Source organism: Sebastes fasciatus, chromosome 12, assembly GCF_043250625.1.
Source record: "Sebastes fasciatus isolate fSebFas1 chromosome 12, fSebFas1.pri, whole genome shotgun sequence".
Taxonomy (NCBI): Eukaryota; Metazoa; Chordata; class Actinopteri; order Perciformes; family Sebastidae; genus Sebastes; species Sebastes fasciatus.
Window position 1 is genome coordinate 29434607 of NC_133806.1, and position 21638 is coordinate 29456244.

At 42.6% G+C, this 21638-nt stretch overlaps 1 protein-coding gene across 2 annotated transcripts in view; it reads right to left on the bottom strand.

The window, feature by feature from the left end:
• zfpm2a (zinc finger protein, FOG family member 2a) overlaps positions 1-21638 on the bottom strand; it is a 144011-nt gene that overhangs the window by 66480 nt on the left and 55893 nt on the right. For both annotated transcript variants that reach the window (XM_074654595.1, XM_074654594.1), the window contains exon 4: positions 8781-8905. In XM_074654595.1, the coding sequence (XP_074510696.1) occupies positions 8781-8905 (125 nt within the window). The remainder of the gene's footprint in view (positions 1-8780; positions 8906-21638) is intronic.

The window sequence follows — 21638 nt, forward strand, 5'->3', positions numbered from 1 at the left end:
GTATGTCATTTAGCAGCTATGGTACAGAGAGGTCCTATCCTGGGGTGCCTTCTTGCATATGTAATTGGATGTTACTGTAAATAATTGCCTGGGCATGTGCCAGTGTGATGATGGCGATGATTTGTGTGTGTGCCGGCTCATGTGTGACTGTATGTGTGTAGAACATGTGTGCATCGTTCTGTACGTATGCATGTGTGTGTGTGTGTGTGTGTGTGTGTGTGTGTGCGAGCGCATCTGCCCCATCCGTACTCCACTCTCAAGTCCCACTGATTCTCCTTTCCAGCCATGTTGAATCCTCTTTTCCTTATCAGGCGAGCCCAGGCCTGCATCAGGCTCTCCTTGCTATGACAGAGGCTACAACAATAGGCCTGCGATACCGCTGCTTAGCGCTGCGTTTCGGAGGGGAAACCTGCCACGGGCGCAGATTAACTACAACACACACACACACACAAAATAGATTGCAGCCTCCAAAACAAAACATTTTTCAGAATGCCTCCTCTTGATTAATGAAGCAGTGACAAGAAGAAAAATATAATTTCTGAAACAGAAAAATCCGCCGCCACTTGTTAAAGTTTAGGGGTAGCTAACAATAAACATATTGGAAGGGAGAGGGTGGGCAAAAAGAGGGGTGAGATAAATGGCTTGAGTGATGGGGCTGAATAATTTCTGGAGCATTTTTTTTTGGGGTTGCACAGGCCCATATTCCTACCCTTGTACTAAATTACACAATAATCACACTCCATCGGTTGACAGCCTCTGCCTCTCTCTCTGTCCCAGGTGAAAATTAGGACAGTATCTTGACATTTTCGCTCCTCTGTCGTCTACAAGCTAAAGCTCTCTGTTCACAGCCAAAAAAAAACAGCACGCGGTCTGCCGAGGCGCGCGCACATGCACCTCCCACACATACAGTATGACCCAAAACACACACTTCGGTGCATGCACACTCAAAAACGCAGACACGTGGTGCACATGTGCGTTTAATAGCTCTCATGCACGTTTTAGCAAAAATATGTGTGTGACTTAAACCGCAGTAGATTTAAAAGAATTTATAAATGACAGAATTAGACAGAAAAGTGTTTCCTGAAACACACTAAATATTCCACCTAGCCTTTATATACAAACACATAACACAGTATTATTTGATCTATGATGACTTTTAAATCAAGGGTAATGAATCAAGACTACATTGGTTATTTTACCTTATTAGCCTATAGCGCTTATTGACTTTTCTTATGCCCTTGCAACCTTCCAAATCACTGCCTTTGTTTCAGGACCCTCGTATGAAAAAGGGCTTACAGTAGTAGAATTGTTTTATTATAAACCTCACAGCAAATCTAGCTCCTATACAACACGTTTATTAAGATAGAGGACGAGATAAAGCGTTGCCTGATAGATCTTAATCTGGAATTAAGCAGAGTCTTATGCATTACAATTACCTTGTAATTTGCACTAAAAGGCCCTGAAAACACATCCAGGACCAGGATCCTATTGAATCCAGACTCATTACGGTGCACCTTGACTAAGCCCCGGTAATTAGCATTGGTAAGGCATTGTACAAGAGGCGGCAACACCCTCATCAACACACATTTACAACAGAGCTCTAAATCTGCTGCTCATTAATAGCTCGCCTCCCAATCAATTATTAACACCTACAATGGCAGCCGGGCTCACCGGGGCCGGGCCTCTCACTCCAGGCAAACCTCTCCTCCCGGTTCTGTCCAGCGATAGGTAATTACCTCTTTTAAAGACACCTGCTACTCAATAGCTTCGACCCAGACTGTTAATTTAGCCCCTCGATTGCAGACATTTATGTCTGAGTGTCACTATTAATTTGCGTTAATTTGGGAGAGTGCGAGGAGGAAGCCGGGGCGGAGGCGTTGTCGGCAGCCGGGCTGAATGTGCTCGTCGCTCACCTGCGCCGGGGCTGCGGCTGTAATTGGAGTCTAATGGTCTGATTGATCAGTGAGAGAAGTGAGGGATGAGACGGTACTCTGGCAGCTCCATCAGTCAGACGGAGAGGAGAGGAGCACAGCAGAGAAAGCGGCTGACAACAGCAGCACAACTCTCGGGTGTTTTATTCTTTCTAGATTTTTTTTCCCGCTCTCTTATTTTTTTGTCATAGCTGTCTGTTACTTATACCCTCCTCTTCCTCGCTCACCTTCGCCTCACCTGCAATAAAGTGCTCAAACCGGGTCCACTTAGTTTTCAGCTCAGACTCTGCTGGTCTTTCAATCTAGTTGAGAGCCTTCTGTTGTCTTAGAAACGTGGAAACTTGTTCTGTATTTGGACTAAAATGTGATCTAAGACTGATAAAGAATAGGGTTGGGCGATATGACGGTATATACCGCGCGACAGTAGAAATGTGCACCGGTAGCGATTTGGCAATATGGTTTCCACCGCGATAGCTATTCTCGCGTGATCTCGTGATTCTCGCGAATCCAGCTGCCTCACAAGGTGACGTGATTTGTGCAGACATGGAGGAGGAGAGAGAAGTAGAGCAGGAGGAGACATCCCAACCAAGCCAAAACGAGGAAGAACTCTGGTTACTTGATTACCAGACATTTGCACACTGTAGTTTATTTTGTTTTGTCAGCTTTTTGAAATGAAAGATGAGCAAATCCTGCAGGAAAAGTCGAGTCTTTTTCTTTTGTTACACTCTAAAATGCAAATTTGTGTGATTTTCTTATATCACTGACTGAGGTCAGGTTGGTATTTATTCACCTGTTAACCAAAAACCTGTAACACTTGAAATTATTGTTCTCAGGAAACTAAAAGCTTCCATTTTGAAAGTCTGAGTCTTTTGTTTTTAACTAGAGTTGTCAATCGATCAAAATATTCAATCAAGATTAATCGTATGGTTGTCCATAGTTAATCACAATTAATCACAAATTAATCGCACATTTGTTATCTGTTCAAAATGTACCTTAAAGGAGATTTGCCAAGTATTTAATACTCTTACCAACATGGGAGTGGGCAAATATGCTGCTTTATGCAAACATATGTATATATTTATTATTGTAAATCAATTAACAACACAAAACAATGACTAAAAATGTACTGCATTTAGCATAATATATGCTCAGATCATAACATGGCAAACCCAAGCTGACTTGAGTGTGCTGACTTGACTATGACTTGCCCCAAACTGCATGTGATTATTATAAAGTGGGCATGTCTGTAAAGGGGAGACTCGTGGTACCCATAGAACCCATTTTCATTCACATATCTGGAGGTCAGAGGTCAAGGGACCCCCTTGAAAATGGCCATGCCAGTTTTTTCTCGCCCAAATTTAGCGTAAGTTTGGAGCGTTATTTAACCTCCTTTGTGAGGTGGTACCAATGGATTCTTTCGTTTTTTCTAGTTCCATATGATGTAGTATCTTCACTCTAGCTTTAAAACTGAGCCCGCATAATTCAAAATCGCAAGTTGTGTTAAAGAAATCAGTGGCGTTAAAATGAATTTGCATTAATGCCTAATTATCACGTTAACTTTGACAGCCCTATTTTTAACTCAAGTGTTGTCTCGTGTGTTTTGGTTTGTATGGAAGTTCCAAATAAAAGAAGGAAATAATCAAATATGATAAAATACTGTATGGTTGTTATAAAACCATTTCTTAATGGGATTCACAGAACAATTATGGTGATATATACTGTTATAGGGATATAAAAGTACACACATCGTGATGGAAGATTTCTGCCATATCACCCACCCCTAATAAAGAACGTGTGAAAACACCACAGTAAGGCCAGTTATGTGAGCTGTCCAATTCAGAGCAGTGTGATTGTGTTAACAGGTCTGCAACAGCAATAACTATAACTCCAGTGCCTCATGCCAAGCTGAGCCCCTGGGGTCTACAGACCTGCCACGGCCGACCCATCAGCTGTGAAATCTGCTTTCCTCTTTGATAAACGGTCGAGATGTGACCCTATCTCTGTCCTGCAGATGCCCAGATTTCCTGTCATGCTTTTTCCCCTCTGTTTTTTCCTGCCTCCTCTCTCTCTCTCCCTCTCTTTTCATTCTTTCTTTTTTTTCAAGCTTTACACCTCTCTTTCCAGGCCTGTCTGGACAACCGCATGTAACGCTCCACTCGCCGTTTCTTTTCTCAGCATCATCCATCACTCCCGGTCAGCTACCGAGGCCTGTCGTCCGCCGGCAGCCAGCCCACATCAGCTCCCACGCCATGCACGGCACATATAGCTAGGCCGGCTCCAGCTCCTGCTCCCATTTGCTGCCTCCAGGGACCAGTAACCCTCCCCTCCTCCTCCCATCCTTACCCACCTCTCTCCCATCAGACTCCCCAGACACCAGCCGGACCTATACATATACTCTGCTCCTAAACGGCTCTGCTCGTGCCAAAGTGCTGCTCATGTCCAGTTTAATGCAAAAGCCGCTTAAATTCACTGTACTCTCATTATTTACTGTAAGGAGACATTACACTTTAGTCCCTCTCCGGGCGCGATGCCAAGGATTGAGAAACGGACCTATGCACCGCACGCGGCGGCTCGACAAAAATAGCTTGACCTCTAAAAAGGCATACCTTAAATGACGTGTCTGGATGAAGGGATAAAATATGTTTGATTTCAGAGAGGGCATATCAATATCTCACCACGCGGGTCATGTGTTTCAGGCAGGAGAGAGGTGTCACTCCTGCCATATACCTGGCTGCCTTCGGGTAATTCATTCACCTCTATGGTTTCAAAAAAATCTGAGAGAGTAAAAGGAGATTTAATAGTCTGTGGAGGTCACACTTCATAAGAATGTCTGAGAGTGCCTCCTAGCTGAGGTAGAGACCCATGAAGCAATGAGCCTTTATTTCTACCTCAAACGCTTTCTACCGTCTCCTGACCCCGCTCTGCAGCACCGGCCACCCTGACATGCATCAAAACTAGCCTTCTTCTTCTTCTTCTTCTCCTTCCTCTTCTTCTTCTTCTTCTCTCTCTGCTCACACTCACATTTGATATTTCTCTCCCTCTCCAGGTGAGGCATCGGGGTTTGTTCCCGTCTCCATGTGTCAGTGTTTGAAGATTTGCACAACTCCCTCGCCTCCCACTGAAATAACTGAGATAAATGCAGCACCACATTACGGATGTTGCCAACGGCTGCGTGTTTAACAAGGCAACAGCTCAATAACTAGAGGTTTGACTTAAAAAAACAAAACTATGCTACTGTAAATGAGATGATGTGCAAAAAAGTACTGGAATTGACTGGTATTTTTTGGCTTAAGAAACAAAGTAAAAAGTTACGCTGAACCCTGAAAGGGGGCTCGGTAAAACAAAACACGCCAGTTGGGTTGACCTAGCCTTTAATGAGAGATAGTGAGAAGCTGCTAACAGCCAGTACCCCATTTGAGAGATGAAACTTAGGAGAGGAGGAGGGCAAGCGGCAAAGCATTGAGAGGGCCCCCAGGAGAATAGACACACATGAGATCCTTAAAGGCAATATGCCAAAGCTTCTTCCTCGGCTTTTAATTGCGAGGGAGGTGCGGCACATTCTGTAACCCCTCCACAGCCTATTACAGGTGATGACCAGCACCTGCTCGCTTTAAAAAAAAAAAGAGAGAGAGAGAAAACCTGAGGAGGATCTGGATGAATTCCTCGGAGGGCACTTAGTTAAGAACGTATCACTCTTGCCAAGAGCAACAATCAGTTTATGCATCTGGCTCTGTAGGTGATGAATTTGTAAAGTTTGCATCTATGAAAATGCAACCAAGCAACAAACGATTCACAGAGATAATTTATAATATGACATCACTTGGTGAGAGTGCGGGTCATTTGAGGGACAGTTGAAGGTTGGCATTGGACGCCTTTCAGGGGAAATTCATGCAGAGATTGCCGGAGAAATATATGGAGTGTGTTACTTTGGAAGGCAACTTGAGGTGTTGCTCTGTCAAATCACTTTTCCGCCCAAGGATAACTGGCTTTACCCTGAGAGAAGCCATATTTCATGGCTATAATACGGCCTGAGTTATTGAAAAGCCACTGATGACTTCAAAACCATGAGGGGAGCTTAGAAAACAGTCAAAACTGCTCCGAAAAATGATTTAATAAAGTTTAAGGAATCTGCGAAAACGGCGGGGGGGAGGGCCTCTGAGTCTAAAATCCTCATGGACTTTTCCTTATGTTTCCTTAACAGGATGAATGTGAGCTTGGTTACAATTTTAATAGGAATTTCTTAATTAATCCAAATGCAGAATGGAATATCAAACCCCGCGGAGGGGCTCGTCACTCCACCAGAGCAGCAGGTCAACACCAGCCTCTGCTGGGATCTTTGAAACAAGAGATATAAAGCCGCTGTGTGCAGGGTAACATCAAAAATAATGGATTGTGACTTCATTCAATCGTAGCCTGGACTGAGCTCAAAACCCACCAATTAAAGTGTTTTGTCATAAAATATGCAGATTAAATGGTTAAAATGGATGCACTTCAAAGGCTTTTGTTGGGGGCCAGTTGGGTCACCTCAATAGGTTTGAATGTCAGGGGAATCGCCATTAATATGCTCTTTAGATGTTCCTGGTAATCATGTTTCCATGGCTGCTGAAAGGCAAAGTTCCACCAAATGAAGTGATTTCACTGCAGGTTTCAATACTCCCTTTAGTACAAACAACAAACACGTTTTAATAAGGCATACTTTAGAGGCTTAATAATGGTTAATATATCAATTATTTGCCAAGATGACCTACACGTATTTTTAGTAATTATTCAATATTTTTTGCTTGTCTCTTTTTATTTTCTTTTTTATCCTTATTTTCTTAGTATTGTTTTGATTTTTGCAAGTAGGTACTTTAAAAAAATATAATTATTATTAATATTAATATTATTATTATTATTATTATTATTATTATTATTATTATTATCATCATTATTATTATTATTGTCCCATTTTTATGTCTTTGGGCTTCATGACTCGCTATGACTTGCTGCTATTCCTATATTTTGTGAGGATGCATTTGTATCTGTATTTGTATTTGATATTGTATCATATGTCACTGTCCATTGTTATGATGTGTATAAGAAAATTCTAATAAAATTCGCAAATTGCTATGGTTCTATTTATGTTGACCCCCATGTTTTATCCTACTTTATTTTATTTAATTTTATGTTTTTTACTTTTCATTCTTTCATTTGCTTTTATAAATTGTACCTATGCACCTGTTTGATTTGAAATATTACTGTTTATTTGTATTATTGTTAACTGATTGAAAATAAAGTTAAGAAGAAAAAAAAAGATCGACTCTGCCTCTTGTCACGTGACATCCACTCCCTCTCTCGGTCTCGGCTCCCGTAGCACGATCTAGCACCTGGCGGCTAGCACGGTTAGCTTAACACTGTTTTATGAAGAAAAAAAACAGCTGTGGTTGCTAATTGTAAAGCAATAAAAACCTGACCTGCAGGATATTACCCAGCGGAAAGGGGCAAAACATTACATAGACTTTTCAAACAGAGAGGTAAGAAAAGAAGGACTAGCTGTTTTCCATGCATTCTCCTCCAGCAGCGACAGCGTGCGGACAAAAGACGGATTCTGTGTCCTGAACAATTTATTAAGAGCTCTGCTGAAGCATGAAACCAAGCAAGAGCTAGCTAGCTAGCCTGCCAATCATGGAAACTATGTTGAACTGTGTGTTGTTCGTGTTGGCAGAAAAAAGATGACTAGTTAGCCACACATTCACCCGTGTTTACAGGAACATGGACTCATATTCAGGATGATTTAATTGAAGCCCCCGTGGAGAGGACCTGTTCAGCGTATAGTGTATAAAGACCTACAGACAACTTATTTCCATTATAAGGACACACTTGAAACTGGGTAATACACCTAACAAGGAGGACTTTTACAATTAAGTCATTGACATCTTTGCCATCTTTGTCCAGAGGGATAGGCGCATGGACTTCATCTACAAATAAAGTAAGTGCCTCTCTTTTCTTTATCATGGTGCGCCATCACCAGACGCTCGTTGTGTGTGGTTATCGGTGCGCTTTTACGCATTTTGTTGGAGTGAATAACTTTGTTTCTGCTGGTGCGCTGACGCCAAGCTTTCGCCGTCTCTGTCTCTCTCTCTCTCTTGGACGTTTATTGTGTTGTATGTCTGCCTAACTAATGAAATGTAGACTATATTTCAGACTATATTGTATCCATCCATGCCTAATGTAGACATATCCATATGCCACACTGATAGGACACTGCTTACCCAGGCAAACATTTCACCGCACCTTACTGGTTATTAGCTGTAACCCCCTTGTAAGAGCAGTGCAGAGTGGTGGTCCTGAGCTAGCCAGTGGGACACGCTCACATGCACTAAAAAGCATGCGTGGCTGACAACAAAGCACAGAGAAGCTCAGATTACAACACACACAGATGGAGAACGTTTCATTTTCTGCTCAGGTAGACATTATTCCTCTATATCTTCACATAGCAAATCGTTGTTTGATGTTATATTAATGCTCTGGATATCATATGGAGAACCTTCAAAGCATTGCATGACCAGGCTGAACTGTTTAGTTCAAGCCAGGGTCGAAGCTAAAGACAAGTGGTGATCGGCTACTTTCTATTGAGGAACGATGTGCCGGGTAAGATTTGTTTAGCTGTGTCTGGGCCCTTTTACGGCGAATAACTTCTCAAATCACCCTGACTTTAGATACTTCAGCTCCCTTCTATTTTACTCATTTCATCCAGTCATTTGTAACTATTATTGTGTGTTAAGCCTGTCTTGTTGTGGTTGGCTAATATTACACAGTGGTACCCAAACATTGAAAATGACACAGTAGTTGACTAAAACAAGGACATACCAGTGCAATGGTGTCAGTGCTCATCTCGATCTTCCCCTCGAAGGGTCCCCACGTTGTCCCCACAGGGAGCTGCTGCCGGCTGTGGATCCGACGCTCGCCATCTTTAAGGAACCCATCCAGCTCTCCTAAAAAAACAGAACCCAAAGCAGTCAGCCATAGTGCTGTGTGTATATATATATAGTTCCACATCAAATCTCAGTGACGTTCATTCATTTGTCAAACCTACACGTGCGATCCCGTTATTGCCTCGAAGCCCCGCAGTATAAACAGGGAAGGTTAAAGCCAAAGCTTTTTCAAAATGGATAAGCAAATCGAGCGAGCATCCATCTGATGGTGTTCCTCAGACACATGGCGCGCTAACCTTCCTTGAAAGGTGTCTTGTGTTGAGATAATCTCTGTGAGACAGTGCAGGCTCGCTGGCTGGCGAGAGCAGCCAGTGGCAGGCCTATTTCTGTTGCTCCAGGAAGACTGGGCCCTTGTTAGTGCTGTGCAGAGCTCCAGTTAATTAACAGTGAAACCGGATAGCGCTGGTAGAACTACCGGTGCTCACCTCCCTGTCACCCCCCCCGCTGCTACCTTATCTCTTAGATTCAGTGTACTTTTTCGGGATGGTGATTAATCAAATAGTTATGATAAACCCCATGGCAGGCCGTGACATAGTTTACCAGAGAGGCTGTTTCCCTATGTGTGTGTATGTGTGTGTGTGTGTGTGTGTGTGTGTGTGCATATATCTATGAATGTGTGTCGCAAAGGGAAAGTTCTCAACTGTACATTTCCGACCGGTTGCCTTGACAACCCTGAGAAGTCTTGTTAGAGGAAGTGTGATGATTCAGACATCTGTAGCTACAAGATCTATCTGCTTTTATAAACTTTCTGGACACAGGAAGTTCCACAAACTCAAACAAAGGACATTTTTTATCAGGATTGATTCATGTCTTAAGGCTGGCCCACAGTAAAAGATTTTTAACAGATGTTGAAAATGTGAGAGAAGCCACACATAATGACATGTTATGTTAAATTTAACAGTTTTGTTCCTATATTGTGTGGTGAGCAACGATTTGGCCGAAACAGAACACCACAAGCTAACAGATTCATTCATGAACAACATGAGTCCTAACCAAAAAAAACAGAAATCTCTCAAAATCTGTAAACAAACATGGTGGACGACGGGCAGAACGAATTGGCAATGTTAGTTTTTGCTTTGTACTGAAAATTCACGAAGGATGGATGGATGGATTAAGTCATGGAGACACGTTAAATAAACACTTGCGTTGTTGCCACAAATCAACAAGTTGGTCCTCCATTTCCGAGCTCCATCTTACTATTACTTTATGCTTCATTTTTTGCATTAGCTCATGCATTAGCCGCGGCCGCCATGACGGCGGTGGTTATCCTTCGGCTTCAGGCAGCTTGGTTCCCAATTGGCTATCGTTCTTTCCCACATGACTTCGTCATCGGCTGTCCACACACAACAGGATATACCATAGTACATTTTGAAAATGTTTATTTTTTACGATTTGAAATCGGTGCGGCCAGAATGGACTTCCGAGCCGATCGGGGGATGTACAAAACACTCTTAACATACATCACACAACAGCAATATTTGGAAAGATCATCTTTAGAACCATCAAAAAATTTGGGCTTTGCTGACGATTGTCGGGAGGGGCCCAAAATCGAGCCCAAAATCGGCTTGATTCTTGTGTTGTGTATATCCGCTTTCATTATGTGTGACCGTTTCATCATTGGACTGATCTTTGGGAGGTCAGCCACAGAACATTGTCCAACAGAAGGACTGACACTTTAGCGGGAAGCCAACATGCCCAACTATATATTATCTAGCCAGGCAAATAATCCTAACGTATTATTATTCAAACAAACTATACACGAGTTGTTAACATTGTGTCTTTTTAACCTATTTGTTCACACGTGTGGCTAATAGGTATTCAGGGCGTTGGGTTCATGCTGAATGGGCTGAAGTGATCACTGAACTTTCTGATGCGTACGCGGCATAATGACCTATTCAGCCCCGTTCTACTGTGTAAATATCAGCCGTGTATCTGCGGCGCGCTATTGTGTCCGTCTGTTGTGCTAATATGGAAATGTGCGCTTATGTGCTCCTTTGCATGCATAAACACGATCGAAACATCCGGTAAGTGTTATTATACCCGCTTGCTGATCGTATACTCATCGGTGGTGGTCACTCCGCGAACAATAAAAAGCTAAATGTCACGCATAATACAAATTCACTTGTTTGACCATAAAGGTAGATAAAAAAAAAATTCTGCAACACCAACACATGGCCTTAGTTATATTTGAGAGTAAATGCAGGCACAGATTTGGAATAGGCCCAAAGTATAAGATAATCTGGACGGCGTTATCTCCTTCTTTCTTTCACTCCGTCTCCCCTCCCGTGTTCCTGCTGTTGCACGCTGTCTTCCCCGGTGCTGCAGTGGAAGGTGGGTAAGCTCATTACAGAGAAATAATTAAACATTGGTGCACAGCTGGTCGTCATCACTGAGAGCAACAGCCACCGCTTGATGCATTCTGTTTGTCCTCAGATAAGACCCACGGCCTTTAACCGCTTGGATGCAAGTTCCTGTTTAGCCCCGCTTGACAAACAGCACAAGCCATCCCTAAGCCAACCATTCCGATTCCTTTCCTTTACCCTTTCTTTCTTTTTTTTTTGCTCGGAGTTAAAAAGGGGGTAATGGGTAGTGTAGGTGCAAGAAGAAGGGAGGGGGAAAACGGGGGTACGATTCAATTTGTGCGGTTTGTGGTCCACCATGTTTAGGTGCCAGTTGTGTGCATCTCGCACCAAATGTTGCCTGAGGACCTTGGCTCGCAGATGGCTTGTCACATCTGTTGCAGATACTGGTGGAAGATCTCCACAAAAACACCCGTGGATGAATAATGAGTTCCCTTCATGCACTGTCTTGTATGCTCTCTATATGAGCATTTACAGGTTTAGTAATATTGCAAACTGACAGATGTGTTCTGTCATCAACTGCTACTGACAATTTCTGTAATTACGGCTGCAAAAACTCTTGATTTCTGATGTCGTGATAATTCAATTCCTTACAAGCCCCAAAATCCCAACTCTATTACAAATAGCACAAACACAGAAGTGTTTAACCCGTCAAACTGCAAACGACAGACTGAACCAAGAGGAGAGCTCATGATGGGCTGTTAGGAGATTTAACAAACCCGGCTCCTGTGTTGTCTCGTCAACGCTCCTCATCGTCGTCCAATTCTCAAATGCCACACACTTGGCAAAAACAGAGCTCACGATGTGGCTCAAGAGCTGTACCCCCTCCTCCGAATCCCAACCAGCCCCTCTCCGCCACCTTCACCCTCTACCCCCACCCCCTCCTCAACCACCACCTACCCCCTACGCCCCACCCCTCCCTCGATAAGATCATCATCTGTCGCTAGACTCTAGGGTCTGTTCCTGCACTCCACAGATACTTGGCAGACCAATGAATGTCCCTTTGTGTGGAGAGATCCTCCTCAGATAGCACCCAAGATGCTCCACGCTGGCATCTGTTTTTTTTTTGTTTTTTTTATGTGTGTCCTGTCTTTCTTTTCAGTTATGGTGTAGACTAGAGGAATAGGGAACTCCATCATCTCTCCCTTCAATGGCATACGACTGAATACTAATGAGTTGTCTCAGTGGCAGGGTGCCAGCCTGGTATGATTTAAAGAATAAAGGGGGTATGGACTGTTGACAGACAGAGACCCTAAAAGAGGTCAACTACCACTTTCTACTTATAAATTATATTATTAGACATAATTTATTCTCAACATACCCATAACATGCAATTTCCCACTTTTATTTCCCAGTAAGGTTGGAAAAAAAATCATCGTATTCATCACATGTATGCTCTGTACCAGGTTTTAAAGCTATATGATGTTTAAGTTGAAGACATGCGAGCTGCAACGATTAATCAATTAGTCAACTATTAAATTAATCACCAACTATTTTGATACTCGATTTATCGGTTTGAGTAAGAAGTAAGAAAAAAAGGTCAAAATTCTCTGATTATAGCTTCTTAAGTGTGAATATTTTCTAGTTTCTTTACTCCTCCAAGACAGTAAACTGAATATCTTTAAGTTGTGGACAAAACAAGACATTTGGGGACATCTTGTTGGGCTTTAGGAATCACTGATCGACATTTTTCACCATTTTTCTGACATTTTATAGACCAAACAACTAATCGATTTATCAAGAAAATAATCAACATCAATCAACAGCGAAAATAATGGTTGGTTGCATCCCTAAAAACCTTGAACTCTCTTTGGTTCCAAAAAAACTCACTTTTTTACGGAAGATGAATCAAGAAAATATTCCGTCAGATTGCTCAGTAATGAAAATAATCATTAGCTGCAGCCCTGAAATATATATTTGAATTGGTATAACAGAGCTGAAATAGTGTTAGTATGTTTAATATCTTTAAGTACAACTATTATTTTTGAAATTTTCCCATGATTTTTATTCTAAGCTGCATTTTATGTCATGAGCCGTCCTCTATATTCAATAGTAGGTGAAACTTTGATGTGTTTTTTATGACAAAATCAGTTAAATTAATAAGTAAAATAGCAGATGTCCAAGAGATTTTTTTACACTGGACTGGAGCACATGACCAATATCAGTCTGATTCCAAGGAGCGTATCAGTGCAATCATTTATCAATGAGGAGTATTTATCTCCAGCTGCCTTTGAGTTGTGGACAAAACAAGAGATTTGAGGACGTCATCTGTGGCTTTGGGACCAAACAACTAATTGATTAACCAAGAAAATTATCGACTGATTAATCGACAATGAAAATAATCATTAGTCTGAGTCCTCTGTATGGCGGTGCCATACAATCCAATGGAAATGTGCTATATAGATGATTCTTGTGCATAATTTTATACATGTTTGGATCTCCTCTGGAATTTATCTGAAGTTCTGTAGATTTGAAAAAATCTAAAGGATATTGGATAAAGTTCATATCAAGTTTTCTAAGTGACACATTTTAAGGTTAAAAAAGATTACTCTTTTAATCGAAATGCTATAAAGTCCAAACAGGTTTGATTTAAGACTGCAACTAAAATATTCTTTACCTTAATTCTTTGAAATGCTATGATAGATTCACATTTCACTACGAATGGTTCCATTACTGCACATGAAGCGTAAGCCTGGATTTTCTTAATATAATTTTCTTGCCCGGAGTAAGGTTTCCGCTAATGGTCAGAGATGACAAATGACATCATCAACTCGCTACTGCAGATTAACATTTGTTAAAGCAATGGATCTGTTCAAGCTCTTTTCAACATGAATTTGACTTCTCTAACTAGTTCAAAGAGCCAACTTCAAGGAAAAGAAATTGCCCGCGGCACTAAGAAAAAAAAAACGGTTTACTTCACCTTTTTTTTCCCAGTTATCTTGAGCATATTAACAGTAAGGGCGGATGTTATGGAGAAAACAAAGAACGACAACTGTAGAGACAAGCTGGGAAATATGCTTGAGCTTCACAAGCCAGATGATCCCTCTTGATATCAAGCAGTACCTTTTGAATCAAAGCAAATAAATGTCTGCTGTTCAGAGTTCAATAACCTGTGCGTGGCAATTCACAGATGTCCTCCCGAATCCCCAGTCATCTCCACTGACAGGCCGCGTTATAGTGCCAGCAAATGGGCTATAAATTAATATACCATGAGAGAGGCATAAGGGGTGAAATGGAATGTACGGTATCGGTTCAACAAAAGGTGCCACATCTTTAAAGCAGATATGTGATATGAAATTTTACAGCTGAAGGAGAAATGTCACAGAGCTTTGATAAGAGAGCGATGAACTTTCTCCCCCCCATACCCAAACCGCTATTATCAGGTCCTAGTGAGCAAAATGCATCATTTATAACCCACAGCCCACACTATTATCTTTGAGAGAGGCGCTTGTTTTAAAGCAGCGGTGGACCCCCACCACCAGCATCTTCCTCCTCACCCTCCTCAGCCACCTCCATCTCCCACAAACCCGCCCTAACCCGCCTGCTTCTGGCCCTGAGCAGCGGGGAGAAAGTTGACAACCACGAGTTTGGTCACATGAGGAGGGTTAGTGTTAGGGAGGAGGAGGGAGGGATTCACCCCTTCAGGTCAGGCTTGTTTTCAGGCTGAGGAGGGTTTGGGGGGGAAAGAGTTAAACAAGCCAAAGGGATTAGGGCGTTTTAGCTGTGGTACTCCACACGGGCTGAGCAGGGGAGATGGTTGTGGGGGGGATTGGGGGTAAGCGGGGGGATGGAGGACTCCCACCACTTTGTTGTAGAAGGACCCAACAGTGCGTACAAAGTATTGTTTTCAAAGACACTGCTAGGAATACAGGTGTTTCAGCCCCATCGGCAGACAGGAACATTAATATAGAGTGCTACAGGAATGAGTCCTAAAACCAGGAAATGAGTTAGCATTTTGGCGCTTCTGGTTCCTTCCTCTGGAAGTCAATGGGTTTTTAGTTAGATGCTTGAAATAAGATCTGTGATTAACACAAGCTCAAGAGATTTGTTTTGTTCGTTTTGTTCTAAGATATGAAATACGTCAGCAAATATCCCTCTCGTGAATTTAGAAGCTTTCATGTGTCTTAAAAAAGGCGGTTGCTAACAAGTGGCTGAATGAGACTACAAAATGTCATCACGCCGACTCGTCCGCCTTTACAGCCTCGTTGTGTATACTCGCATTGTATTTCGTTTATAGCCTAACGTTAGCTTTTTTACTTCTGGCGATGCATTCATGCTTCAAAAATCATAAAAGTGGTGTTCATTTGTGAAGATTATTTTACTGAACAAAATGTGTAAGTATCATAAATGTTTGTTTGCAGCAGAGCTTATTTTCTGCAATAATCCAAAACCCAATGGAAAAATCCCACTATGTTTTTGTCGAGGGAACCCAGGGCGATGCTAACTTCCTGGTTGGCCTACAAAAATATGTCATCCCTGATTTCTGATTTCCTGATTTCTACAATATCTCTGCATGGCAACAAAAAAAAAATGTTTTGGGCATTGTGCTTATTCTCTTGGTAGAGCGTTAGATAGCAAGAACGATACCACTCTTATGTCTGTCCCTTGAATTCCTAGCTACAGCTGGCTAGCTTAGCTTAGCATAATGACTAGAAACATGGGGAAACAACTAACCTGGCTCTGCCTCTAAAGCTTATGGTTAGCTTGTTATATCTCTCTTTTTTGTTTAGTTCCTACAAAAACCAACGTATAAAAATGACAATCTGGGGGGTTATGTAGCAGACTGTTTCTTGGCTCTGAGTAGTAACTTGGTTGCTTGGCAACGTCTCCAATCAAGAAATATTTTGGAACATAACCCTCCAAAAATGGGTAATCGTTGATATAAGATGTTAATTAGTGAGCTTTAAAGGAGCTGGTGGGTGGATTTTGTTACCTTTGGACAGAGCTAGCTGTTTCCAGTCTTTGTGCTAAGCTAACCTCGCTGGCTGTGGCCTTTTATTTAACGGGCAGATAAGAGAGTGGTATCGATCATCTCATCTAACACTCTGCCAGAGAGCAAACACTATTCCTTTAATGAAAAAGCAAACCTTATGTGCAGGTCTGTGACAGGACTGTGACAAGACAGACGCGCTACATGCCCATCCTCCCCGACCTCCACACACTTAACTCTCCACCTTGCTACATAATCGACACACTACTTCCTGCGTTGGTATTGAACTTTGACAATGGACGTAAATCGTGAGGTGGGGAATTGTCCAATATGGACATAATTCCTAGAGATACTGGACTTTATGGGGAACCAAAGATAACCCAGGATCTTGCTATGCCCCCCCTGACCCTCTTTGAATGTGAACTGAGAAAGTTTAGTTGTAGACACACACTAACTCACACACACAAGAACTTGGTCCTGCAGTACATTACTAACACTGAGACTGTTGTTCGGTGTCATTGAACGATTGAAATATACCAGCTGCGAAGCACTCCGTTTCATCAAAACGCCCGGCGAAGTTAGCAGCAGGCTCGCTGACAACAATCTCTGAGACATCCATCTTTGGAGAAGCACTGCAATTTCTATTGATAGCATGTAAAGGGAGACAGCGAAACCTAAAGAATGACTGTCCTCACGCCGAGATATCGGCGTATCTGCAGACAACATCTAGAGGACACACACCACTCCCGCTGGAATCTGATTATTTTAAATGCTTTTCTTAAAATTTCAAAACCATCAAAAGGACATTACTCCACCTGAGTGTGTCAGGATGAATGAGTAATTGATGGCATGTGCACTGGGAATGCATGTATTTGAGACGGATGGATACCAGGACTAAGACTTGAGCTGCAAAAGGAAGTTGCTGTTTTGTCTGTTCAGTTGTCATAAATAAAGTGGGTAAAACATAGCTTGACATGCAATAGTTATATTTTGAAGGAAATATACATAGATATATATAGGTAGATGCCGCATTGGCCTTTGGATCGTACGTCAACGTCGCCTCCATATCGGGGAGGTCAGGACTGGCCTGTAAACACATACTGTACATGTGAACAGGGGAGCTGCTGTTTTCTAGATAAAAAGCACTATAACGTTTGTATTTATCAACCAATTTCAATGAGTCATTTTTATATTTAAGCGTTTATAATCTCTCACAACACATTTTCTCTAGGAATTTTTCACATCATCAACATTACAGTTTAAGTTACATCTTTACAAAACATTTTCTTCCGTAGGTAATCAGTTAAGAGCAAGCTAGTGTTTGTTATTGTTAGCTAATCCTCGTCCAAAGCTAATGCTGGCTTAAATATCTTCATGTTTAACATATTAAAACTTGAAATTTACGGTATGCGTCTAATATTGCAAACAATAAAGCTGATGTCATGTCTTGGGTTTTGGAACGGTAACGTTAACTGTCAGCAAAGTTAATCATTTTCTGCCACATAAGTAATTCAGTTCATGTAACGTTAAGCTTAGCTAACGTCGATACACACTCTTTTGAGCGTCTAGCAGCGATTATAGCCCAGTATTGAGATTTTAAGTAGGCTAACGGGGAGACAAAACTGTCTTTTTCTACTTCACGTAGATCATAAATCATAAATCGGTTGAGAAATGTAAACTTTATAGTGCTTTTTATCCAGAAAAACAGCAGCTCCCCTGCTCACTTGTATGTGTTTACAGGCCAGTCCTGACCTCCCCAATATGGCGGCGACGCTGAGGTATTGCAGCAATGGGCTTAAGCATCCAATGCCGTATCTACGTCTATGGAAATATAGGTAGAGATTGGTTTGATGTGCTGTGTAATACCCAAACAAACAACTTTTTAGCGAGGAACACAAGTAAACATTGCTACCTCCAAGTTAATTCAGGAAGAGACTATTTTTAAAGTGCTCCTGAATCTCCTCCCAAGTCAATTACCAGGCTGCAACTTCCCCTGGGTAACGGGGAATTCTGTTTTTTTTTTTTCCTGGGTGACCTAGTTGTCTTTTGTGAGTAGGTTTTAGCCGGAGCAGTTTGACAGTCAACAGATAAGATGGATTAAGCTTTTTTTTTTTTTTTTCATCCAGTTTTGATGTGAACAGCGTAAAAGCGGGTTAAATCATTGAGTTTCAGGAGTATTTTTAAATGCCTGGAGATAGCGCGATAAAGGAGCTAAACCTAAAGACTCGGGCCGGGAAGGTCAAGGTCGCGGCTTTTGGAGAGCAGCTACCCGGCGACTGCGGGGCCCGGCTCTCGTCTCTCTCGGAGCCGCAGCCGAGCCCACCTCTCATCACTCCCAGAAAAGATACACGAAAGGAGTGAAACAAAATCCAGCGAGAGCTCGACGGGGCGGCATCAAAGAGCAGCGCACCCTCGCCTTGTGTGGGTGCCTGTGTGTGTGTAAGTAAGCATGTGTGTGTGTGTGGAGGGGAGGGGGGTTGTTTAGTTCCTGCTTTCATTTGCGTGCATGCATGAATGAGATGGGAGTGTGTGTGTGTTTGTGTGCACTGTAAAATATCGCTCCTCCATGAGCAACTAGCTCCATAATTATGTTTTGATTATTTGCGAGTACTAAAATAAAACAGCAATTAATCTGTTGATGTAAGACAGAAAATAGAAGTGCGACGTACATATTAAACAACCCAGTTTACACAGCGATGCAACATTAAAACAAAATCACATTTTGAGAATATAATTTGTGCAACACCCCCCCCACCACCTCCCGTTCCCGCCTCCCCACCCTCCTCAAACCTGATCTGAGGCGTGCTTAACATGTGCATAGGAGCTGACAGCCGTACAATCACGTGACGCAGCCCAGCCAATCTTGAATTCATTTGAATGTTTAAGCCGCGCCGTGATGAAGCCACTTGAGCATAAGAAAAGGTGAAGAGAGCGACGGAAATAACAAACAAATCAGAGCAGATACACCGGGTCAGACGCTGCGTGTGACATGTTTGTTTTATCGCATGTCACATCTGGCCGACGCTGAGAGGTTTTTGGTTTCTGAGGGGACATATTTAGACACATTTTTGTGGACGTCTATTCCCCCACTGCTCCTCATGTCGGTGACAGGGGAGAGTAATCCTATACACAGGCTGCTATTGTGAAATGAGAAACTAGCCTCCTTCACTGCCAGAGACCAGATGCACCTCTCTCCCTCTCTCCCTCTCTCTCTCTCTCTCTGTCCTAATCTGTAAACGACTTAAAGGAGCCTTATCTCCGGGCTCTTCTGCTTCATTTCATGCTTGATTTACTTTAATTTGTCTGATAGGGCACAAGGATTTGGAAATGGCCCATCTTTCGGTGGAAAATGTTCTGATTTTTCTCCGGCATTGTTATGTGGAGGTTTTTGACTTTTCTCTCCCCCTCTCTCTCTCTCTCTCTCACTCCTCCTCCTCCTCCTCTTTCCTCCATCTCCATCTCTTTCCCACTCTCCTTCTTCCTCACTCGCTCCCTCCCTGTCTCTCTCTTTCTTTCTCCATCATCTCTCTCCTTTTTTTTTTCTTTAGAAGGATGTGGTGGTGGTGGGGGGGTGATCTTGCTCCAGTGCAACAGTCTGTTTGAGTGCATTTAGATTCGAGCTAACACAGCAGAAACAAGTTTTCCATGAGGTGTGATTTTGTGATGGGCGACGGCGACGACCGGAGTCGTGTTTGCCTTTCAGATCCACATTGGGGCGCGGAGCAGCCGAGTGCTTCAAACCACAAAGATCTTATGTTTAAGTTAAGAGGCGACCGGTCCCCTCCAGTTTAGCAAGTGGGTGAGCGGCTGGTGCTGATAAAGTTGCTCCACAATGAAGGACGGGGACAAGCGACATGTCTACAGATGCCTCGAGTTCCTTTTTTCTGCCGGCGGAACTCAAGCACTCGCACGGCTGTCTGGCTGCTCCCGTCGCAGCCAAGAAGACATCCCCACCCCACTTCTATTTAGTGACTGAATGACAGTAGAGGCAGTGAGCTATGATTAGAGAAGCCCATATCTTACCAGATCCTGAATAATCTCCCATCCCCCTCCCACCGATGAGCAAGGCACAGAGGTGGCACAAAAAGAGGAGAGGAGAAAAGGAGGCAAAGGCTGTCCTGTGTGTACAGAGATGTCATATAGTTCCACTGGCCTCCTCTAGACACACTGGAGAAATCTAAATTCATTCAACTGGAGTGACTAATCTGAACAGTGGTAGTCCTAACCGAAGAGCGTTTAACATTCAAATCTGTGAGGAAGAAAAGGGCTGATCAAAAAGAGACCTCCCACATGAATCAGAGGTCTGTATTAAAACAATTAAAGTAATTCTCAACGTCACATCCTCACTAACCACACCTCCAAACACAATGTGCATAAATACATGGTTAACCACACACACACACACACACACACACACACACACACACACACACAGGAAGAAACAGGGAGACCATTGAAATTCATCTCACAGCCTGAATTTACTTAACTGCGGGTCTGCGCGTGGTGATAAACGGAGTGATGATCCGGCAACACGTCTTTATCCATGCTTTGCTTTAATTAACGGCGGCTTGTTTGTTGAAAAGATGATTAATATGCCAATGAAAATTGCATAATTGAATACCACAACAGCCGCACAATCAGGGAGGAACATGCCATTTTTTATTAACTTTTTATTATCGTTATTATTACTATTATTTGGGTATTTTAATTCACTTGACAAGCGAGTCCCCACCTCCCCCCCACCCACCCACCAACCCTAAACAGAAAAAAAGAAAAAGGAATTGGCGTGACCAGCGGGCCAAGCTGGACCCAGCTGTTCATCATCCAATGAGAGGCCTTCACAGGCGGGGGCACTGTTCTGATATCAATACCTATCAGTGTGAAGGCTCTACATGAGTGTGTGTGTGTGTGTGTGTGTGAGAGAGTGAGTGGGGGTTTTGGATGGGACTGAGTGCATTCCTATATAGCCAAATAATAATGCGAGGAAAGTCAATGGAAGTAAAACAGTCATGCATATAAATGAACGCACTTTTGCAAAAAAAAAAGAAAATTAGCAAATTCATGCATGAAAAGGAACTACAAACCACTCAAATATACTCTGTAGTTTTATTTATTTTTTTTAAAAAAAGGCAAAAAGAAATGAACATTTCCACATGCGAGGAAGTTTCAGTCGAGCAATCCAGAGTTTACCCAGCGCTATATCCCCCTAGCGCCGCTTCGCACGAGCGTCTCCCATGTTAATGCTAAACACACACATCAAATATTCAACCAATTACAATGATACCTCTTAGAAAGACGTGTGCGGCTACAGCGCCCGGGAGGGTAAGCATTGCAGAACAAACATATTCAGAGAGCTAAAGAAAGACGCGATGGGTGTCAAGTCCCCTGGGGGGCAAGAACACCACCAGCAGCACCACCACCACCAGCCACGCTTTAAGTCGGC